This window comes from Arvicanthis niloticus, chromosome 3 (genome assembly GCF_011762505.2).
Source record: "Arvicanthis niloticus isolate mArvNil1 chromosome 3, mArvNil1.pat.X, whole genome shotgun sequence".
In the NCBI taxonomy this organism is placed as follows: domain Eukaryota; kingdom Metazoa; phylum Chordata; class Mammalia; order Rodentia; family Muridae; genus Arvicanthis; species Arvicanthis niloticus.
The window spans coordinates 40,851,660-40,869,483 of NC_047660.1; the positions used below are offsets into that span (position 1 = coordinate 40,851,660).

At 40.0% G+C, this 17,824-nt stretch overlaps 2 protein-coding genes across 5 annotated transcripts in view; one reads left to right on the plus strand and one right to left on the minus strand.

Moving 5' to 3' along the window:
• Mtrf1 (mitochondrial translation release factor 1) overlaps positions 1-5,068 on the minus strand; it is a 31,304-nt gene extending 26,236 nt beyond the window's left edge. Inside the window, exon 1 of the mRNA XM_034498215.2 lies at positions 4,934-5,068. The gene's annotated coding sequence lies outside the window, so the exon portion shown is untranslated. The remainder of the gene's footprint in view (positions 1-4,933) is intronic.
• A 45-nt stretch (positions 5,069-5,113) lies between these two features.
• Positions 5,114-17,824, plus strand: part of Naa16 (N-alpha-acetyltransferase 16, NatA auxiliary subunit) — a 56,189-nt gene continuing 43,478 nt past the window's right edge. For all 4 annotated transcript variants that reach the window (XR_004606436.2, XR_013109249.1, XM_034498209.2 and 1 more), the window contains exons 1-5: positions 5,114-5,309; positions 9,478-9,562; positions 11,548-11,652; positions 12,967-13,124; positions 14,800-14,934. Coding sequence is in view for 2 of the 4 variants with exons in the window: in XM_034498209.2 (XP_034354100.1) it covers positions 5,256-5,309; positions 9,478-9,562; positions 11,548-11,652; positions 12,967-13,124; positions 14,800-14,934 (537 nt within the window). In the remaining 2 variants the exon portion in view is untranslated. The remainder of the gene's footprint in view (positions 5,310-9,477; positions 9,563-11,547; positions 11,653-12,966; positions 13,125-14,799; positions 14,935-17,824) is intronic.

Here is a 17,824-nt window from a genome sequence, read left to right on the forward strand (position 1 = left end):
ACCATTGAGCTATAGCCACAGACTTGGTGGTTTGTCTTTTTTTTAGATTTATTTGTTTATTATATATGAGTACACTGTAGCTGTCTTCAGACACCCCAGAAGAGGGCATCAGATCTCAATACAGATGGTTGGGAGCCACCATGTGGTTGCTGGGATTTGAACTCAGGACCTCTGGAAATGTAGTCAGTGCTCTTAACCACTGAGCCATCTCTCCAGCCCGTGGTTTGTCTTTTTAAACGGGACCTTTTTTTTCCCAATCATTAAAATTTTTAGAAGATTCTGAATTGTAATTGTCACACTTTCAGCCAGTATTGTTTAAAACAGTGACTAAAGAAAACTATAATTTTGTATTTTAAAAAATCATAACAGGTCCCAAAAGATAGGTAACTATATATATACAAATTAAAAAATTTTAAGATAGTGTTGCTTACATGTGTGTTTAGAGACACAAGACCCTGTCTCAAAAACAAACAAACAAACAAAAAACAAGGCAAGAAAAGCAAAGAAAAAAGTCCAATCAATTGTAAAGACATGCAAACATAGTAGGATATAGTTCTTGGCTGTCACATTTACAGGTAATACGGTTTCTTTATGCTTCAATTTTCCCTTTGAAAGAGAAGATAAATATATCTCATCTCTGGCTTTAGTAGATACTTTCTTAAATCGTGAGCACACACACAAAACATAGAAATTAGAAGTGTGATTAAACCTGTAATCCCAGCATTCAGGTGGCGGGGGTGGGGGGTGGGGGGTGGGGCTTTCACAAGTTCGAGGCAGCCTGGGCTACATAGTGAGTTACAAAACCAGCCAAGACTACATAGCAAGACCTTGTACAAGACAAAAAAAAAAGGGGGGGGCAGTAAAAACGGTGGAAGGAGAGGAAAAGATAGAAACCATCATGCAACAAAATAATATTTAACATTTACTAGTATGCACTCCAAGATAGTTACTTCTACCTACTGCATACTAGTCACTAGTTTAAATGCTTTAAATCTATTAATTCGTGTATTTCCATAGCAATCTTAAAAAGCCATTTGCAGAAGAGAAAACTAAAGCATGAGGCATCTAGAGAGGCAAGCATGATAGCTCACACCTGAAGCACTACACTCAGGAGCTGAGATAGGAGGCTAGTGGCCATCCTGGGCTACAGAGTACTAGACCAACCTGGGCAACAGTGAGGACCTGTCTCAAAAAACTCAAGCCCACTTGAATACATAAAAAACTTAAGAATTCCTGCCAGGAATTGCGGGGCAGATCACGTTTGGGAAGTAGAGGCAGGAGACTCAGAAGTTCAGTCATCGTTAGCTGTATTGTGAGTTCAAGGCCACCATGCAGTGTGTGAAACTCTGTCTCAAAAAACAAAATTAAGGGCTAGAGAGGTGACTCGCTGCTTAAGAGCACTTATTGCTCTTCCAGGGCACCAGAGTTCAGTTCCCAGGACCCACAATAGGTGGTTTACAACTGCATCCAAGTCCAGCTCCAGAGGATCCAATGTTTTGGGCCTCTACAAACACCCATACTCACATATACCCCCCCTCCCATTCAAAAATAATAAAAATATTTATTTTAGTGTGTCTGTACACTCAAATGGAAGTCAGAGGAAAACCTGTGAGAGTCAGTTAGAAAATTGCCATGCAAAACAGACATGTGAACACACGGTGAGAAAGTAACCACCTATAAGCTAACAGGCAAAACTCACCTTGTTATCTTAATCTTGGGCTTCCTAGCCTTCAAACTGTGAGGAATTTGAACCACCAGTCTATGGTATTTTGTTATGAAAGCTTGACTAGACTGATGAATATGTTAACATTTTAAAAATAAAAAAATAATTTGTATGTCCTTTGTGTTATCTCTCAACATAAAAAGAATCCTGAAGCCAACTTATACTTAGTTTATACAAGTACAGTTTTTTATTTGCCAAGTTTTTAAACAAAACAAAGTAGCATGTACATGCTAATTAATACAGAAAGAGATCTACACTATGTAATTGAAAAGGCACATTTATTTAGTCGGTATTTGAGGTAGTCTCTGGTAGACCATGCTGTCCCCGCACTTGCTATTGTAACCAATAGTGACCCTGAACTTCTGTTCCTCCTGCATCTACCCACCAAAGATCTGGGTTTACAATCATGTGTCCCAGTCCCCGTCTTGAAAGAGTATATTTAAAATCTTGCAAACTATTCCCTATCAGCTCTGCTACTGCTGGAGAGATGGATCAGTCCTTATGAGCACTTGATGTTCTTACAGAAAACAGGCTGCAGTCTTCCAGGGACTCTGATGCCCTCTTCTGTCTTCCATGGGCACTGCACATACTAGACATGGAGAGATGGCAGTAAAACACTCAAACACTCAAAACTTTTTAAAAATGTGTTACAAGGTGTGGTGGCACATGCCTTTTGTCCCAGTACCTGGGAGGCAGAGGCAGGTAGATCTCAGTGAGTTTGAGGGCAGCCTGGTCTGTAGAGCAAATTCCAGGAGAGCCAGGGCTAAAAGGAGAAACCCTGCCTCTAAAAACCAAACCAAACCAAATCAAACCAAACCACCACTACTACCACCACCACCAAAATCCACAAACCAACCAACCAAACAAACAAACAAAAACCCCAAACCTCAAACAAAACAAAAAAGGAAATAATTTCTTCGTGGTTGTCAAAGTTTCAGTTACTGGACATTTTGTTTTGGGACCTTAGGCAAGGCAGAACATGTTAAGTGTGTTCACCTTGTAAGAACTGAGAAACAAAACTGAGAAGAGGTGACAGCACTCTAAATTGTCTTAATTTCTTTTCTATTGCTGTGAAGAGACACCATGACCATGGCAACCTTTAGAAAAAGAACCATTAATTGGGGATTTGCTTATAGTTTCAGAGGGTGAGTCCTTGTTGGGGAGGATGGCCGCAGATAGGCAGGCATGGTGACAGAGCAGTAGCTGGGAGCTTACATGTTGAGGCAATTAATATGAGGTAGAGTGGAGCTTACTGGGAATGACAGGGTATTTTGAAACCTCAAAGCTTCTCCTCCTTACCCCCAGTGACAGTAACACGCTTCCTCCAACAAGACTGCACCTCCTAATCCTTCCCCAACACTTCCATCAGCTGGGACCAAGCATTCAAACATGTGAGCCCATAGAAGTATTCTTATTCAAACCACCACAGCTGACTTCTCAGCAACCTTTAATCGCATGGTTAAATGGGTTGTGGGAATAATAACAAACTCCTCGATTTTACTGTGCCAGCTGGTTATATAAAATAGGTATGTGGTTATGCTGTTATTTTACTGAATGTGTGATTCTAAAGGAGGTACAGCTCGTCTAATGTGCCAGGAGGAAATGTTTAGCTGGAAATCCCAGATGCCCCCAGTCAGGATTTGGCTTTCCTTGTGAGAAACGCTGCATTTTGATGTACATAGCATTTTCTTTTTAATTTTGGCTTTTAAATGACTAGGCATTAAATTTATATAACCCTGCTGTAAAGCAGATCACAATGATGTTATTATAACTCCATTTCCTGTTCAAAGGTAGAAATAAGTTTTGTCCCAGACAAAGCAGGAAGGCAGTAATAAAATAACAGCTGCGGGTTCCTTTAGGCTTTCTGTTTGTGCAGACATTATATCTTTTATATAGACTAAGATTTGGGCTTGGACCTGCCAGCAGCACAGCTAGTGGAGGTTCTTGTTTTGAATTCTTGCCCTCCTGTCTTACCCCACCATAGCCTAAACAACTAAGGTGTGTGTGTGTGTGTGGGAGAGAGAGAGAGAGAGAGAGAGAGAGAGAGAGAGAGAGAGAGAGAGAGAGAGGTGAGAAGGAGGGAGGAGGGGAGAGAGAGGGGGGAGGGGGGAGAGAGAAAGCATGTATAGGTGTATCTGTGTGTGAATGTGTGTGGAGGCCACCTTAATGTTAGCAATGGAGAGCAACCTTAAATGTTAATAACCCAGGAGCTGTCCACTATGGTTTTTGAGACAGGGTCTTTTACTAGGACAGAGTTCACCAGATAGGTTGGGCTAGCCTGGAGGGATTTGTTCCCAGCGTTTGACTGCTGAGTCATCTCTTCAGCCCCCACATCCTCCCCCTGCCCCCAGCTTCTTCTTCTTTTTTTAAACAAACAAACAAAACCTAAACAAATGAACAAAAACAAAATGTAGTTTCAGGCCAAGTAGTGGTGGTGCAAGCCTTTAATCCCAGCACTTGGGAGTCAGAAGGCAGGCTCGGATCTCCAAAAGTTTGAGGCCAGCCTGGTCTACAGAGCAAGTTTCAGGACAGCCAAGGCTACACAGAGAAGTCCTGTCTCAAACAAACAAACAAACACAAATACAAACAAACCCTCTCAAAGGGGGTGTGTGTCCCTGTGTGTGTGCGGGTTCGGATGAGCACATGTTGGTGTATCTGTGTGTGCATGTCTGTGGGGGTGAAGTTCACCTAAAATCAAACATTGCATCCTTCAATGTGGTATCTCACATAGAATTATTCCTTACAGTTATCTCTGTCAAGTGATTGACAAGGGCAACCCCTGTCTTGAATCACCTTCCAAGTTGAGCAGTGGTGATGCTCGCCTTTGATCCTAGCACTAGGGAGGCAGAGGTAGGCAGATCTCTGAGTTTGAGGCTAGCCTGGTCTACATAGTGAGTTTCAGGACAGCCAAGGGTACACAGAGAAACCCTGTCTCTGAAAAACAAAACAAAAGGGTTCTGGAGAATGAACTCAGGCTTACAGGCTAAAACCACCGAAATTATTGCTGAAAATGTCGTCGTCTCTCTCTCTCTCTCTCTTTTTTTTTTTTTTTTTTTTTTTTTGGTTTTTCGAGACAGGGTTTCTCTGTGTAGCCCTGGCTGTCTCTAAGTTCGAGGCCAGCCTGGTCTACAGAGTGAGTTCCAGGACAGCCAGGGCTACAGAGAAACCCTGTCTAAAAAAAAAAAAAGTTAACTCGGAAAAACTTCTCACCATGTAGTGAAGAAGCCTAATAACCAGCGTGAGATATCAGCGTTCAGAGATGGGGTACGTGAATGAGCTGGAGCACAGGAGCCATAGCACAGCACCGACCTGGCGACCTCCCCAGGGAGAAGATTCTCGTCTTTCTTTCGGTCGTGAGACTGCGCATGCGCACCGCATGGGGGCGGGCCCTGGTCGCCATCTTGGCGCGCGGGGGCTTCCCTCCCGGGCCGCCCACTGGAGTGCGCTGTGTTCCGCTTCCCGTGGCATCCCGCTGAGGTAGCCTGCGGCCGGGTACTGGCTGGTCCGTCCAGCAGGCCTCCCCATCGCCGTGATGTCCTGCGTGCAGCTGCCCGCCAAGGAGAGTGCCCTCTTCAAGCGCGTGCTGGTGAGCGGCGGCCTGCCCGACCTCCGCGCGCTTTCTTTACCTCGGAGCCGGGCTCTCCTCCGGCTGCTTCTCCTTCCGTCCCCCGCAGCTCTCCTCCTCCTCCTCCTCCTCCTCCTTCTTCTTCTTCTTCTTCTTCTTCTTCTTCTTCTTCTTCTTCTTCTTCTCTCTCTCTCTCTCTCTCTCTCCCTCCCTCCCTCCCTCCCTCCCTCCCTCCCTCCCTCTCTCTCTCTCTCTCTCTCTCTCTCTCTCTCTCTCTCTCTCTCTCCCCCCCCCCCCCCGCTGGCGCTCCCTCCCAGACTCTGTTGCGTGCTGGGCTGGCCCCACTGCGGGAGCTTTCCAGAAACTTCCCTGGCTAAGCCGCTGGGACCCCGGTGTTGTCTGCGGCGCTAGGCGCAGCGCGTCCCTCCCGTCCGCCCCTCAGGGTTTTAAAGCTGCTTCGGGTCCAGGCTGGGCCAACCACCGCTGCTTGGGGGTGCGGGGGAAATGGAGCCTGCGGTCCTAGGGAGCCCATGCCTGTGAGCGGGAGAGTTTGCATGTGTGTGGTGACCCCGTTTTGGAAGTGTCTTGCCAGAAACTTGTAACTCGTTCTTGTGATGTGATGAAAGCTACAGGCTGGCTTTGCGCTTGGGATCATTTACGTGGCTTTGAAGCAAGCCTAAATATAATAACAACAACAGCAGGAGCAGCAAATTGCCTTGGTCATGTCAGACCCTTGCCAAGCTAAAAGTGGTTCGGTTTTACGTTTTTAAATTTTACTTAAGACAGGCTCACTCTGTAGCCCGGGCTAGCCCTGGATCTCTCTATGCATACAAGCTAGCCTAGATTTTAGAGGTGCTCTTTTTGCGTCTCGAGTGCTGGGATAAAGGCATTTGCCATTATGCCCAGACAAGGTTTCTCTGGGATGTGTGCCTGCATATCTGTCGCCTTGGCACCTTTACCGTTTTCCAGGTTATATATCCTTTCAGAGGGGAGAGAGGTGACAATCTTCTCAGTATGTCCTGGGGCTCTAAGATTAAGAGTTAGTAGCTGTATTTTCTAGGCTGCCTTTTTAATTTGAAAATGTGGTACTTGCAGGGTAAGCTTTTAGATTTCAGGGTGAGTTTATATTGAGAGCACATGGCTGCATGGCAGTTAGCTGTTGGTGAGTTTGACTGTAAGTAAAACACTGATCATAGAGTACTTCATTGCCGTCACCTGACAGTTACAGTAGTAGTTCTGGTTCCAGCCAATGGAAACTTGAGAATGTTAACAATGGTAACAGGGGTATGTGTCTCAGGTTGGCCAGAGCTTTTGCCTAGAGAGTGCTGGGATTACAGTTGTGCCACATCTAGCCTTGGGATGAATATTTCAAATCTTAGTTTGATACAGTTAGTAGAGAAGCATGCTTGGCAAATAAATGACAAAAGTGTTCACTCTTTTGGTAACTGTCGCTGATCAGATCAGTATTATTTAAAGAGCACTTGATACTTTTCCTCAGTAGTTCCTTTTGCTTTTCCACTGTCCTTGTTATTTGTCAAGTGAACCTCTATAGTCAAACTTAAGACCTTTAAAAAAATTTTTTTATTACATTTATTTGTGTGCATGGTGTTTGTGCAGAGCCCAGAGGACAGCTTCCAGGACTCAGTTGTCTCCTCCCATGGTCAAACTCAGGTGCAAAGCACCCTTACTAACTGACCCATTACACTGGCCCTGATTTACTTATTTATTTTATTTTATTTATTTATTTATTTATGGTCTGTTCCCCCCTCCCCCCCAAACAGGGTTTCTCTGTGTAGCCCTGGCTGTCCTGGAACTCTGAAGACCAGGAACTCAGAAATCCGCCTGCCTCTGCCTCCCAAGTGCTGGGATTAAAGGCATGCACCACCACTGCCCGGCTGGTTTCTTTTTGAGACTAGGTTTCAGAGTCTCAGTATAGCCCACAGTGGGTTGTATAATCTAGACTAGCCTAAAACTCATGGCAGTCCTTTTGTCTCAGCTTCTAAGGACTGGGATTGATGGATTGTAGGGAATGAGCCACCAGGCTAGGCCACATTTAATATATTCATAGGGTTCAGTATTTTTTCTGCTACTTTTGTCTTCTACCCATTTAGTAATCTTCCCAGAGCCAATCAAGAAAATTCAATTTAAATATATTTTAATGAAGACTTTAAAATTATCACCTCCACATCCAAATTATGCTGCAAGAATTAGCTGTGCCCTTGGTGCCATTTTGCTTTGAATTTAGGAGGATGGTTTTATTGAACAACTCTTGATTACTTGTCTAATGTAAGGAAGCCTAGACAAGAATTCATCCTCGGGCTGGAGAGATGACTGCCTATTCCAGAGGTCCTGAGTTCAATTCCTAGTAACCACATGGTGGCTCACAACCATCTGTAATGGAGCCCAATGCCCTCTTCTGGTGTGTCTGAAAACAGCTACAGTGAACTCATAAATAAAATAAATAAATCTTAAAAAAAAAAAATCATTCTCCTAGAGGTCACAGGATGGTTCTGAAGATAGATAGTAAATAAATAAGAATGTCAGAGACAGTAGAGTCGTAGCACCGTGTAGCAGATGAAACAGAGTATAGATAGGCAGAGGGTAGGAGGCTGGCAGAGTTACCTAGCATGGTTAGATAGGTGAAGAGTGGCTTAGATCATAAGGAACAGCCAAGGAAAGATTGGAGGAAGACTACTTTAGTTAAAAGGAGTATAGTATAGAGGTCCTAAAGTGGGGGGAGAGCTTGAGTACTGAGAGAAGGGACACCTAGTCTGAACAGTATAATTGATGAGAAAGTGAGGAGGAACTTGACTTCTGTGATTTGGGAGTAAAGATGCCTTTTATGCTAGTGTTAGATGAGTGATAGTCTTTGTACCTGGACCACAGTTTGCAGCAAAGGTGTTTCTGTGTTTAGAGGTTCACTTTTCCACATTAGTAAAGCAATTTAATAATACTACTCTAAAGGAATTTTTATAAGAACTAAATAAAATAAAGACAAGAGAAGTGCTGGCAAGTTTGTAGAGAAAATGGAACCTTTGCACGTTGCTTTTGGTAATGGAAGTCAGTACTGCCAATACAGAAAACAGTATAGTGGGGCAGTGACATGGCTTAGCAGGTAAAGTGCTTGGACCAGAGTTCAATCCCTGGAGCCTGTGGAAAGGTAGAGAAAGAGAACCAACGCTATAAATTGTCGTATGATCTGTATGTATATACACACACACTCTTTCTCTCTCTCTCTCTTTCTCTTTCCCTCCCCACCCCCCAACAAAAAAACTGGAAGGAAGCCAGGCAGTGGTGGCGCACACCTTTGATCCCAGCACTTGGGAGGCAGAGGAAGGCAGATTACTGAGTTTGAGGCCAGCCTGGTCTACACAGTGAGTTTCAGGACAGCCAGGGCTACACAGAGAAACCCTGTCTTGAGCCCTGCCCCCCCCCAAAAAAAAACAAACAAACTGGAGAGAGTTTCTCAAAACAAACAAAATCAAACTAAAACAAAAATACCCATAGAATTACCATATGATCCTGCTATCCCACTGTTGGGGATATCCAGAGGAACTGAGATCAGTATGTTGATGAGCCAGCTGTAGTGTTTCTTGCAGCACTATTTATCATTATTCATGATAGCCAATACATGAAAGCAATCTAAATGTTCTTCAGCTGATAAATGGATAAAACAGTGTGGCTCATACAGTAAAGTAGTAATCAGCCATAGAAAGAATGAAAATTTAATATTTTCAGCAACATGGATGAAATTAGACATCATGTTAAGTGAAATAAGCCAGCATAGACAGATACTTCAGGGACTCGAAGGCTCACGTGTAACCAAAAAAAGTTGATACCAGAAAAGTAGAACAGAGGTTAGCAGAGGTGGATGAGAATGACTGCAGGAAGGGACTGGGGAAAGTCAGTCAGTGGGTACTAAGTCACAGTTATATGGTTTTAAAATTTATTCTGTGTCTATGTTGGTTGATGATTATGCATTTATTGAGTTTATTCTTTATGTATTTAGCTCTTATAATAGTGGAAATGCTATATATCAAAGCATATATAACTGCACTTAATGCTGTGATTAATATAAACAGAAGAGCATGTCATCACGTTTTAGACTTTGGATCTTGGATTTAAATTTTATATGATATAATGAAAACTGCTTCATTATTTTATAAAATAACCTGCTGTTTCTTTTTAGAAATGTTACGAACAGAAGCAGTACAAAAATGGCCTCAAGTTTTGCAAAATGATTCTTTCGAACCCGAAATTTGCTGACCATGGAGGTAATGTCTCATCTGTTGCAATGTTGCTTTGGGAGAACATAACTCTAAAACCAGGCAGGATTTTTGATAGTGAAGGAGTCCTCAGATTCAAAGGCTGTGGCTCTATGCATCAGTGTTTAGCATTTTTTGCTTATGTTTCAGGTGAATCTTATGCTGAGCTAGTTTCATGCTCTAGTGTATGCAGTGCCTTTACTTTTAGTTGAGGAGGTAGATGAGAGACAGTTGGATGAGGTAATGTGCATGTTAACATCCCCCTTCAGAAGTGCTTCAGATATCAGATGAGTTCAGATTTTGGATTCATTGTTTAGATTACCAGTTCTACACACCAATTGGAAAAAAACTTGAAATTCTAGTTTCCAGTCTTGGATCATTTAGTACTTGGGGCTTCTGGACTAGGGATGCTCAGTCCATAGGTCAGATTTCTTTCATCTGTCATTCTGACTAGACTCGGATTTCTTACTTCAGTTTCTTGTATATAAAAGTAGGCTGTGGTTTGTAGTATAGAATAGTGTGACGATAAAGACACACATTTTATTCTTCGATGTTGTTTTATGTATTTTGTTTGTTTGGTGCGTGCGAGCGCACGTGTGTGCCAGTTGCAATCATCCCAGAGTACATGTGTGGAGATCCAAGAACAATTTCAGAGAATTGGTTCTCTTCTAGAATGTGGGTCCCATGGGTTGAACTCAGGTTGTCGGGCTTGGTATCAAGTGTTTATTCACTGAGCTGTGAGCGTAGCCAGCTCCTGTTTGCCTCATCTTTATATAAATATGTTACCATTGCTTCATAATTAGGTTGTTAAGGGTTTTTAAAAAATTGTTCCTAATAAAGTCTACATTTTTTTTCATCATTTTTACTAGTTGGGATTGTTTGTTGAAAAGATCAGATTGGTCTTGGAAAATTATGGTCCATAACATTACATAGCTAATTAAGTCCTCTTAGACTTTGACAACTTTTAAGACCACTTAATTAGGAAAATAGGCTGATACTGTTCACTTTTCTAAAACTGTTAATCTTTGAAGGAAATGTAAGTTTTCTTTTTTTTTTTGTTTTTTTTGTTTTTTGTTTTTGTTTTTCGAGACAGGGTTTCTCTGTATAGCCCTGGCTGTCCTGGAACTCATTCTGTAGACCAGGCTGGCCTCAAACTCAGAAATCGCCTGTCTCTGCCTCCCAAGTGCTGGGATTAAAGGCGTGCACCACCACGCCCAGTGAAATATAAGTTTTCAATTTTATGAAGTTTAGAAAATGAAACTTACATGGGTTCTGGATATGTGAATTCAGGTCTTTGCACTTGCTCACCACACTAAGTATTGCCCCACCCCACTGAAACCAATTCTAACCTATCATAATCTAAAGTTTTTATTTTTTAAACAAACAAACAAAAAAATAGGTTATGATTGGTTAGAGTTGGTCTCAGTGGAGTGGGGCAATACTTGGTAGGCAGTGTGCTTCTGAACAGTTGCAGAGACCTGCATTCACATATTCAGAACCCATGTAAAAGCCAAGTATAGGGATCTGTAATTCCAGTGCCTCTACAGTGAGCTCTGAGGTGGAGATGGGAGAATCCCTGGAAGCTCAAGAAGATTGGGATGCCTGCTTTGTTATTTTTCAGAGGATAATATAAATAAATCCCTTCATATAGAGTCTTCTAAAAGGTAGAACTCTTTAGTCTAAGGCATTTTAAAATAGGACTTAGGTTAAAGAAAATCTGTTCAATATTGAGTATAGTGATAATGATTACAATCTATATACTTACGTAGTCAGTCTTTCTGTGAGGCATAAATTAGATTATGATTGGTTAAAATTGGTTTCAGTGGGGTGGGGAGACGCTTCAAGCCAATATATGGCTTTATCTTTTGCACCTTTTGTGATGAAGATAAAAGCCCTGGGTAAAGTAGTTACTACTTTAGATCTCAGGTACTAACAGAGTGCTAGGAGAGCAACTCGAATCTTTGATTTGTAAACACATTAAAATTATTTTTCAGAGACTTTGGCTATGAAAGGATTAACATTGAACTGTTTGGGAAAAAGAGAAGAAGCATATGAATTTGTTCGTAAAGGACTTCGCAGTGACGTCAGGAGTCATGTCTGTATCCTTTTGCCATAGTTTCGTGCCTTTGTTTTCATTTATGTGTCTTTTCTAATTCAAAATTTACAACTTTTGTGTGAAACATTGAAATCTTAGGAATTTTAATGAAGTCTATGTATCTACCCATTACTTATCATCAGTAATTAGCAGTGTTCTGTTTCTTAATCCTTTTTGGAGTATTTTAAAGAAAATCGTCGTAGAGAAGCAGCCCAGCTCTTTGCTTCAACATCCATGAACTGATTGATGATAGTTCCCTATTTCAGAAAATGAATTTTAGTTTTTTAATCTATATAAACATTTGTGTTTCTTGAATTTTCTTTTAGAAGTTTTAGAGGAAATTTTAAATTTAGAAGAAGCCTATTTTAAAACAAGTTTAGCTGGGTCTGTAGCTCAGTAGTAGAGCGATTGCCCAGTGTGTGTAAGGCATCCTGGGTTTATAGCCCCTGGCACTGCAAAACCAGCAGACGAAAACCAGATTTTATTTTGTGTCAGGAAAAACTGGTTCTTTAGCTTGAATTCTATTGTTAGAGACATACCTGTTACTTTACTGAATCTTTACGGTATTTTTCATTTGCTAGTATTTAACATGTAAACCAATAAGAAAAACTTTAAAGAAGGATTGTTGAAATTTTTTAAAATTTCCCATGTTTGTGTTTGGTCTTTTAACACAGTACCCTTGTATATGTGGCATCCAATTCATTTAGCAGATGGCTAGTATTTGCCATACATAGTCTGCATATTTTCACATACTTAACTTAGTGGTCTTTCAAAATACTAAATGATTATCTTCTTACCCCAGAGTTTACTTTACAGTGTAGAGAAAGAAAGTGTATGGTAGTTTTGGGGGTTTGGCATAAGATAAACTAAGAGAATAAAACTCAATTTTGTGTCTTTTAATATCACTAGTGAATTAAATAGTGGATATATTACTTAGAATTGAATAATATCTAAACTTATTTTAGAAAATAATGACAATCTTTATATAAGTGAATTTTGAGATTGTTTGGTAACAAAAGCAAGGAAATTGAATGTAGGAAAATGTTACAAATTTTTGCCAAGATTCTTCTAAAAGTTACCTATAAATATTGCGGAAAATTTCAAGCATATACAAAATGGGAGAAATTGGATGTTGAGTTCACTGTGTCCCAGTCACCCAGCTGGAATAGTCAAGGCTTGGCTGTTTGTATGTTTGCCTCTTTCTAATTGTCCTTTCCCTTAGATCCCAGATCACTGTGAAACAAATTCCAGATGAAATACTTTTATTGCATAGTATATCGTCATATGTGTGGATGTCTGTGTTTCCTTAACTTGATAGGTTGGCATGTATACGGCCTCCTGCAACGTTCTGATAAGAAGTATGATGACGCTATTAAGTGCTATCGAAATGCCCTCAAATTAGATAAAGATAATTTGCAGATCTTGAGGGATCTCTCTCTATTGCAGATTCAGATGAGAGATCTTGAAGGTTATCGAGTAAGTAGTCTTAAATGTACTTTTTCTTTTTTAAAAGATTTATTTATTTACATGAGTATGCTGTAGCTATCTTTAGATACACCAGAAGGGGGCACCAGATGGTTGTGAGCCACCATGTGGTTGCTGGGAATTGAACTCAGGATCTCTGGAAGAGCAGTCAGTGTTCTTAACCACTTAAGCCATCTCTCCAGCGCCCTTAAATGTACTTTTTAAATACAGGGGTTTATTTGTTTGTTTATTGAGTAATGGGATTGAAGGTGTGTGGCACAACACTTGGCATAAAGATTAAATTTTTAATAGCACATGAATTCAGAATGAGGTAAGCCTAAGGCAAGATGTTATACCCACTAGGACTGTCCTATGATAATAATTACAGAGTTTCATACTTGAGTATTAAATTGAGATAGCTCAATGGGTAAAGACACTTGCCACCTAGCTTGATGACCTGAGTAGCATCCCTGGGACTTAAACTGTGGAAGGAGAGAACAGATGTCTGAAAGTTATCTTCTCCTTCCACATATGTACTGTGGCACATATACATTCACTTATGCATGCACATGCACACACACACACACACACAATTTTAAAAAATGATTATCTTTGGTATAAAAATATTATGCTAATACATTGTTTTAGCCTTCTTGCTAAACTGAAAATATATTTGACATTCAGCTTTTACTGAAATCTGAAGATTACTTAGCTTTTTTATTAAGTTAGTAAGCAAGTAAAGTTACTTAAGTTAGTTAAGTAAGTAAATAATATGGAAAGGATTGCCATGAGAACAGTTGTTTTTAAAGATCATTTTTCTGTTTAGTTATGTGTATGGTGTTGTGTCTGTCTGTCCATAGGTGTTTAGGAGGCTACAAGAGGGCATTGGATGCCATAGAACTAACATTGTAGGCAGTTGTGAGTTGCCCAGTGTGGGTCCTGGGAACTGAACTTGGGCCCACATTAGTATTGTATTTGCCAGAGAGAAAAACTGACCCATACTTTAATGAAGGAGTGACAGAGAAGCAAGAGTGAAAGTAAGATAAAACGATGTCACTTGATGTTCTGTGAGAAGGGACCACACATGGCTAAGAGAACCTACCCGAAAGGATGGCCTCCTTTGGCACCACTTGCAACCATGGAACAGTCGGCTAAGTTAAATAGACATTTTCTAGACTCAGTTTGTTGAAAACACTGAAAAAGAAATGAGTTACTCTGGGGAGGTAGGGTCTTTGTAGAGAAGTTGGATTTCTGCTAAACAAAAATAACCTTGGTTTTTCTAGGGTATCCATGGAAGAATTCTGATATTTTGTTCATAATACAGAAATTTAACTGCTTCATATTAGCAGTGGGCATTTCCACTGGAAGAGCCCCATAGTGTTTCCCCTGTATCCATCTTGTATTTGAGAACACTACAACAATGTAAATAAGTTAATTTCATATAATTTTTAAAAAATCTAGTATAATCAAAAGCTATCCTAATTTTGTAACAGCCTCATAGCAAGGACTTTTATGCACAGAGACTTAATTTAGATTAGAAATGTGAAGCACATTTTTATCATAGTTTAGAACTGATACTTGTTGATTGAATTAATTACAATGTTATTAAAGACTACTAAAATTCAGATGAAATGTAAACATGTTAATAAATAAAGAACTTAAAAAGAGAAAAAAATTTCTTTCCTAGGAGACAAGATACCAGCTTCTTCAGTTGCGCCCGGCACAGCGTGCTTCCTGGATCGGATATGCCATCGCCTACCATTTGCTGAGAGATTATGACACAGCGCTAAAACTATTAGAAGAATTTAGACAAACGCAACAAGTAAGAACTTTAACACTTTTTCCTACTATTGCAGACTAAAATAGTTGAATTTTACCTTTAAAATTTTCTTAGAAATCCATGAAAAAATTGAAAAACATTTTAAAATAATTAGGAAAAGTTTAAAATGTAGAATTCCCAGTATAAAATAAACTAATTTTTAAATTTTATGGACAATAATCTGACCATTATTCTGATAGATAAAGAAATAAAATATGATGACTGGTAATGGAGCTTAGGAAGAGTGCTTGTCTTGTAGGTTGTATTATGGGTGCACAGCCCTGGTCGATCCTCAGAACTAAAAATAGTAAAATGAAAAGAATTGGGAGTTGGGGAATTACTTCTATGATATATATTACTTTATTTAGTTGGGAATATAGAAATGTTATGTGTGTTTTTGTTTTATTTAAAATATCTAGACTACTAAACCTGTTTTATAAAAATACAAAGCATATTAACTCATTTAACTGTGTTAACACTTTCTATAATTGTTAAAGGTTTTACTTAAAAAATAAAATATATAGTATTTTAAAATATATAGTATAGTATATAGTAGCTTAAGTTTTTTCCTGTACCTTTCCAGAGGTAACCACTAATCTGAAATTCGTATAGAGATGTCTTTTTGTATGTATGCCATGCTTAAGTATATAAAAGATACAGATGTGTTTATATACTTAAGAATTTACATGAGAGGTTTTATTTGCTCGTTTGTTATTAAGGAAGGGTCTCATAGTTTCGTGCTGGCTGGCCTTGAACTCAAGATCCTCTAAGCTTACCTTTCTTGGTGCTGGGGTTATAGGCATGTATCACTGTTTCTAGCCTAATAGTTTTTATTTTTTTTTATTTGTGATTGTATAAATGTGTGTTGTGAGTGGGTGGCTGTGTGTGTGTGTCTGTGTATGTAGTTAAAAGAAAACCCCCAGTAGTCAGTGAGGAAGGGTCCTCCCCACCCCTTTCTCACTCTTGCTCCGCCCCCCTTCGATCCAGGCCCCCACTTTCTCCAGCCCAAAGGGTTTGTTTTTTTGTTTTAATTTATTTTATGTAAGTACATTGTAGCTTGTCTTCAGACACCCATATAAGGCCATTAGATCTCATTACGGATGGTTGTGAGACACCATGTGGTTGCTGGGATTTGAACTCATGGCCTCCAGAAGAGCAGTCCAGTGCTATACTAATTTATTCACCAGCATTGTTATATGAATTTTGTTTCTCTGTATCATGCTGACACATTGTGCCAGTTATTTATTGTTTTTTACATCTGGGAATAAAAAGGCTTTGCTAAGTTCTCTTGATTTTTTTTTTTTTTCTTTTTAAATATTTCTTTGTATTTGTGCAACATATGGATAGTTAGAGGATAATAACTTGGAGAAGTTAGTTCACTCCTTCTACCATATAGTTCCCGGGAACTGATCTTAGGTTGTAAAGCACTCCCTACCTGCTTAGCTAACTCCCCGGCCCAATTGTGTCTTCCTGATTATTAATGAAGCTTAGGGATACTAGATGTCTTCTTTTCCTTTCTTGTTGCTGTGATAAAACATCCTAACCAAAGTAACTTAGAGGAGAAAGGTTTTCTTTTAAGCTCACAATTCCAGGTTGCAGTCATATCAGGGAAGTCAAGGCGGAAAGAACTTGAGTATCCAGTGACATCCATAGTCAAGAGCCAAGAGAAGGAATGTGTGCATTTACGTCTTTGGCTAGTTTTCTTTTCTCTTATATAGAGCAGGTTCCCAAGCCCAGGGAAAGGAGATCCTCTCATAACAGTTGAGATGATGATCTCCCACAGAAATGCCCACAGGCTAATGTGATAGACAATCCCTCATTGAGACTCTCTCCCCAGATGATTCTAGAATGTGTCAAGTTGGCAACCATCATCTCAGGGTATGGTGGCATATGCTTTTCATTCAGCAAGGCATAGGCAGGCAGATCTACATACAGACTAGCCTGGTCTATATAGTGACCCTGTCTCAAAACAAAACAAAATTACCACCAACAGAAAACACACACACACACACACACACACACACACACACACACACCAATCCTGGGCAAAGGGATATTGGTCTATAGAGGTTTTTGTTGTTTTGTGTTTGATACCTATGTCTACTTTTGGTATCAGGATAATACTGATCTCTGGGTATAAGTTTTAAAGTATTTCTTCCTGTTCCATTTTGAAACACTCTGTGAGGGATTTAGATTAATTCTATAAACATTTGGTAGAATGCACTTGTGCTGCCATCTAGTCTTGGTCTTTGTGGGATGTTTATTATGAATTTATTTTCTATTGCTCTTCAGATTTTTTTATATCTTCAGTCAGTTTTTTTTTTAATAAAGATTTATTTTATGTGTATGAACACACTGTAGCTATCTTCAGACACACCAGCAGAGGGTATCAGATCCTGTTACAGATGGTTGTGAGCCACCATGTGGTTGCTGGGAATTGAACTCAGGACCTCTGGAAAAGCAGTCAGTGCTCTTAACCACTGAGCCATCTCTCCAGCCCCTTCAGTCAGTTTTATAAAAGCTTTTATTTAGTTCATTTTATCTTAGTTTTTTCCTCATTTAATTTTCTGTGATACTCTCTTTTAATCTTTCTTTGCGTTTTTCTTTCTTTCTTCTTTGTCATTGTCATCTTCCTTCTTTTTTTTTTTATCTCAGGTGAACCATGCCTACACCATTCAACAAGAGGGTTTATAACACTGCCCCAAATCTTCTTGTCCTCTTGTGCAATATAAAGGCCAGGAAGAGTAACTCCTTTGGTTCTCCTTAATCTTAATATGTAATTTAGACAGAGGTGTCCAAGGCAGCTTTCTCCTCCCTCCCTCCTGTCTCTGAATTCTCTTGGGTCTCCTTCTTCAGGCATTGGATTACAGTTGTGTGTGCTGATACTACTCTG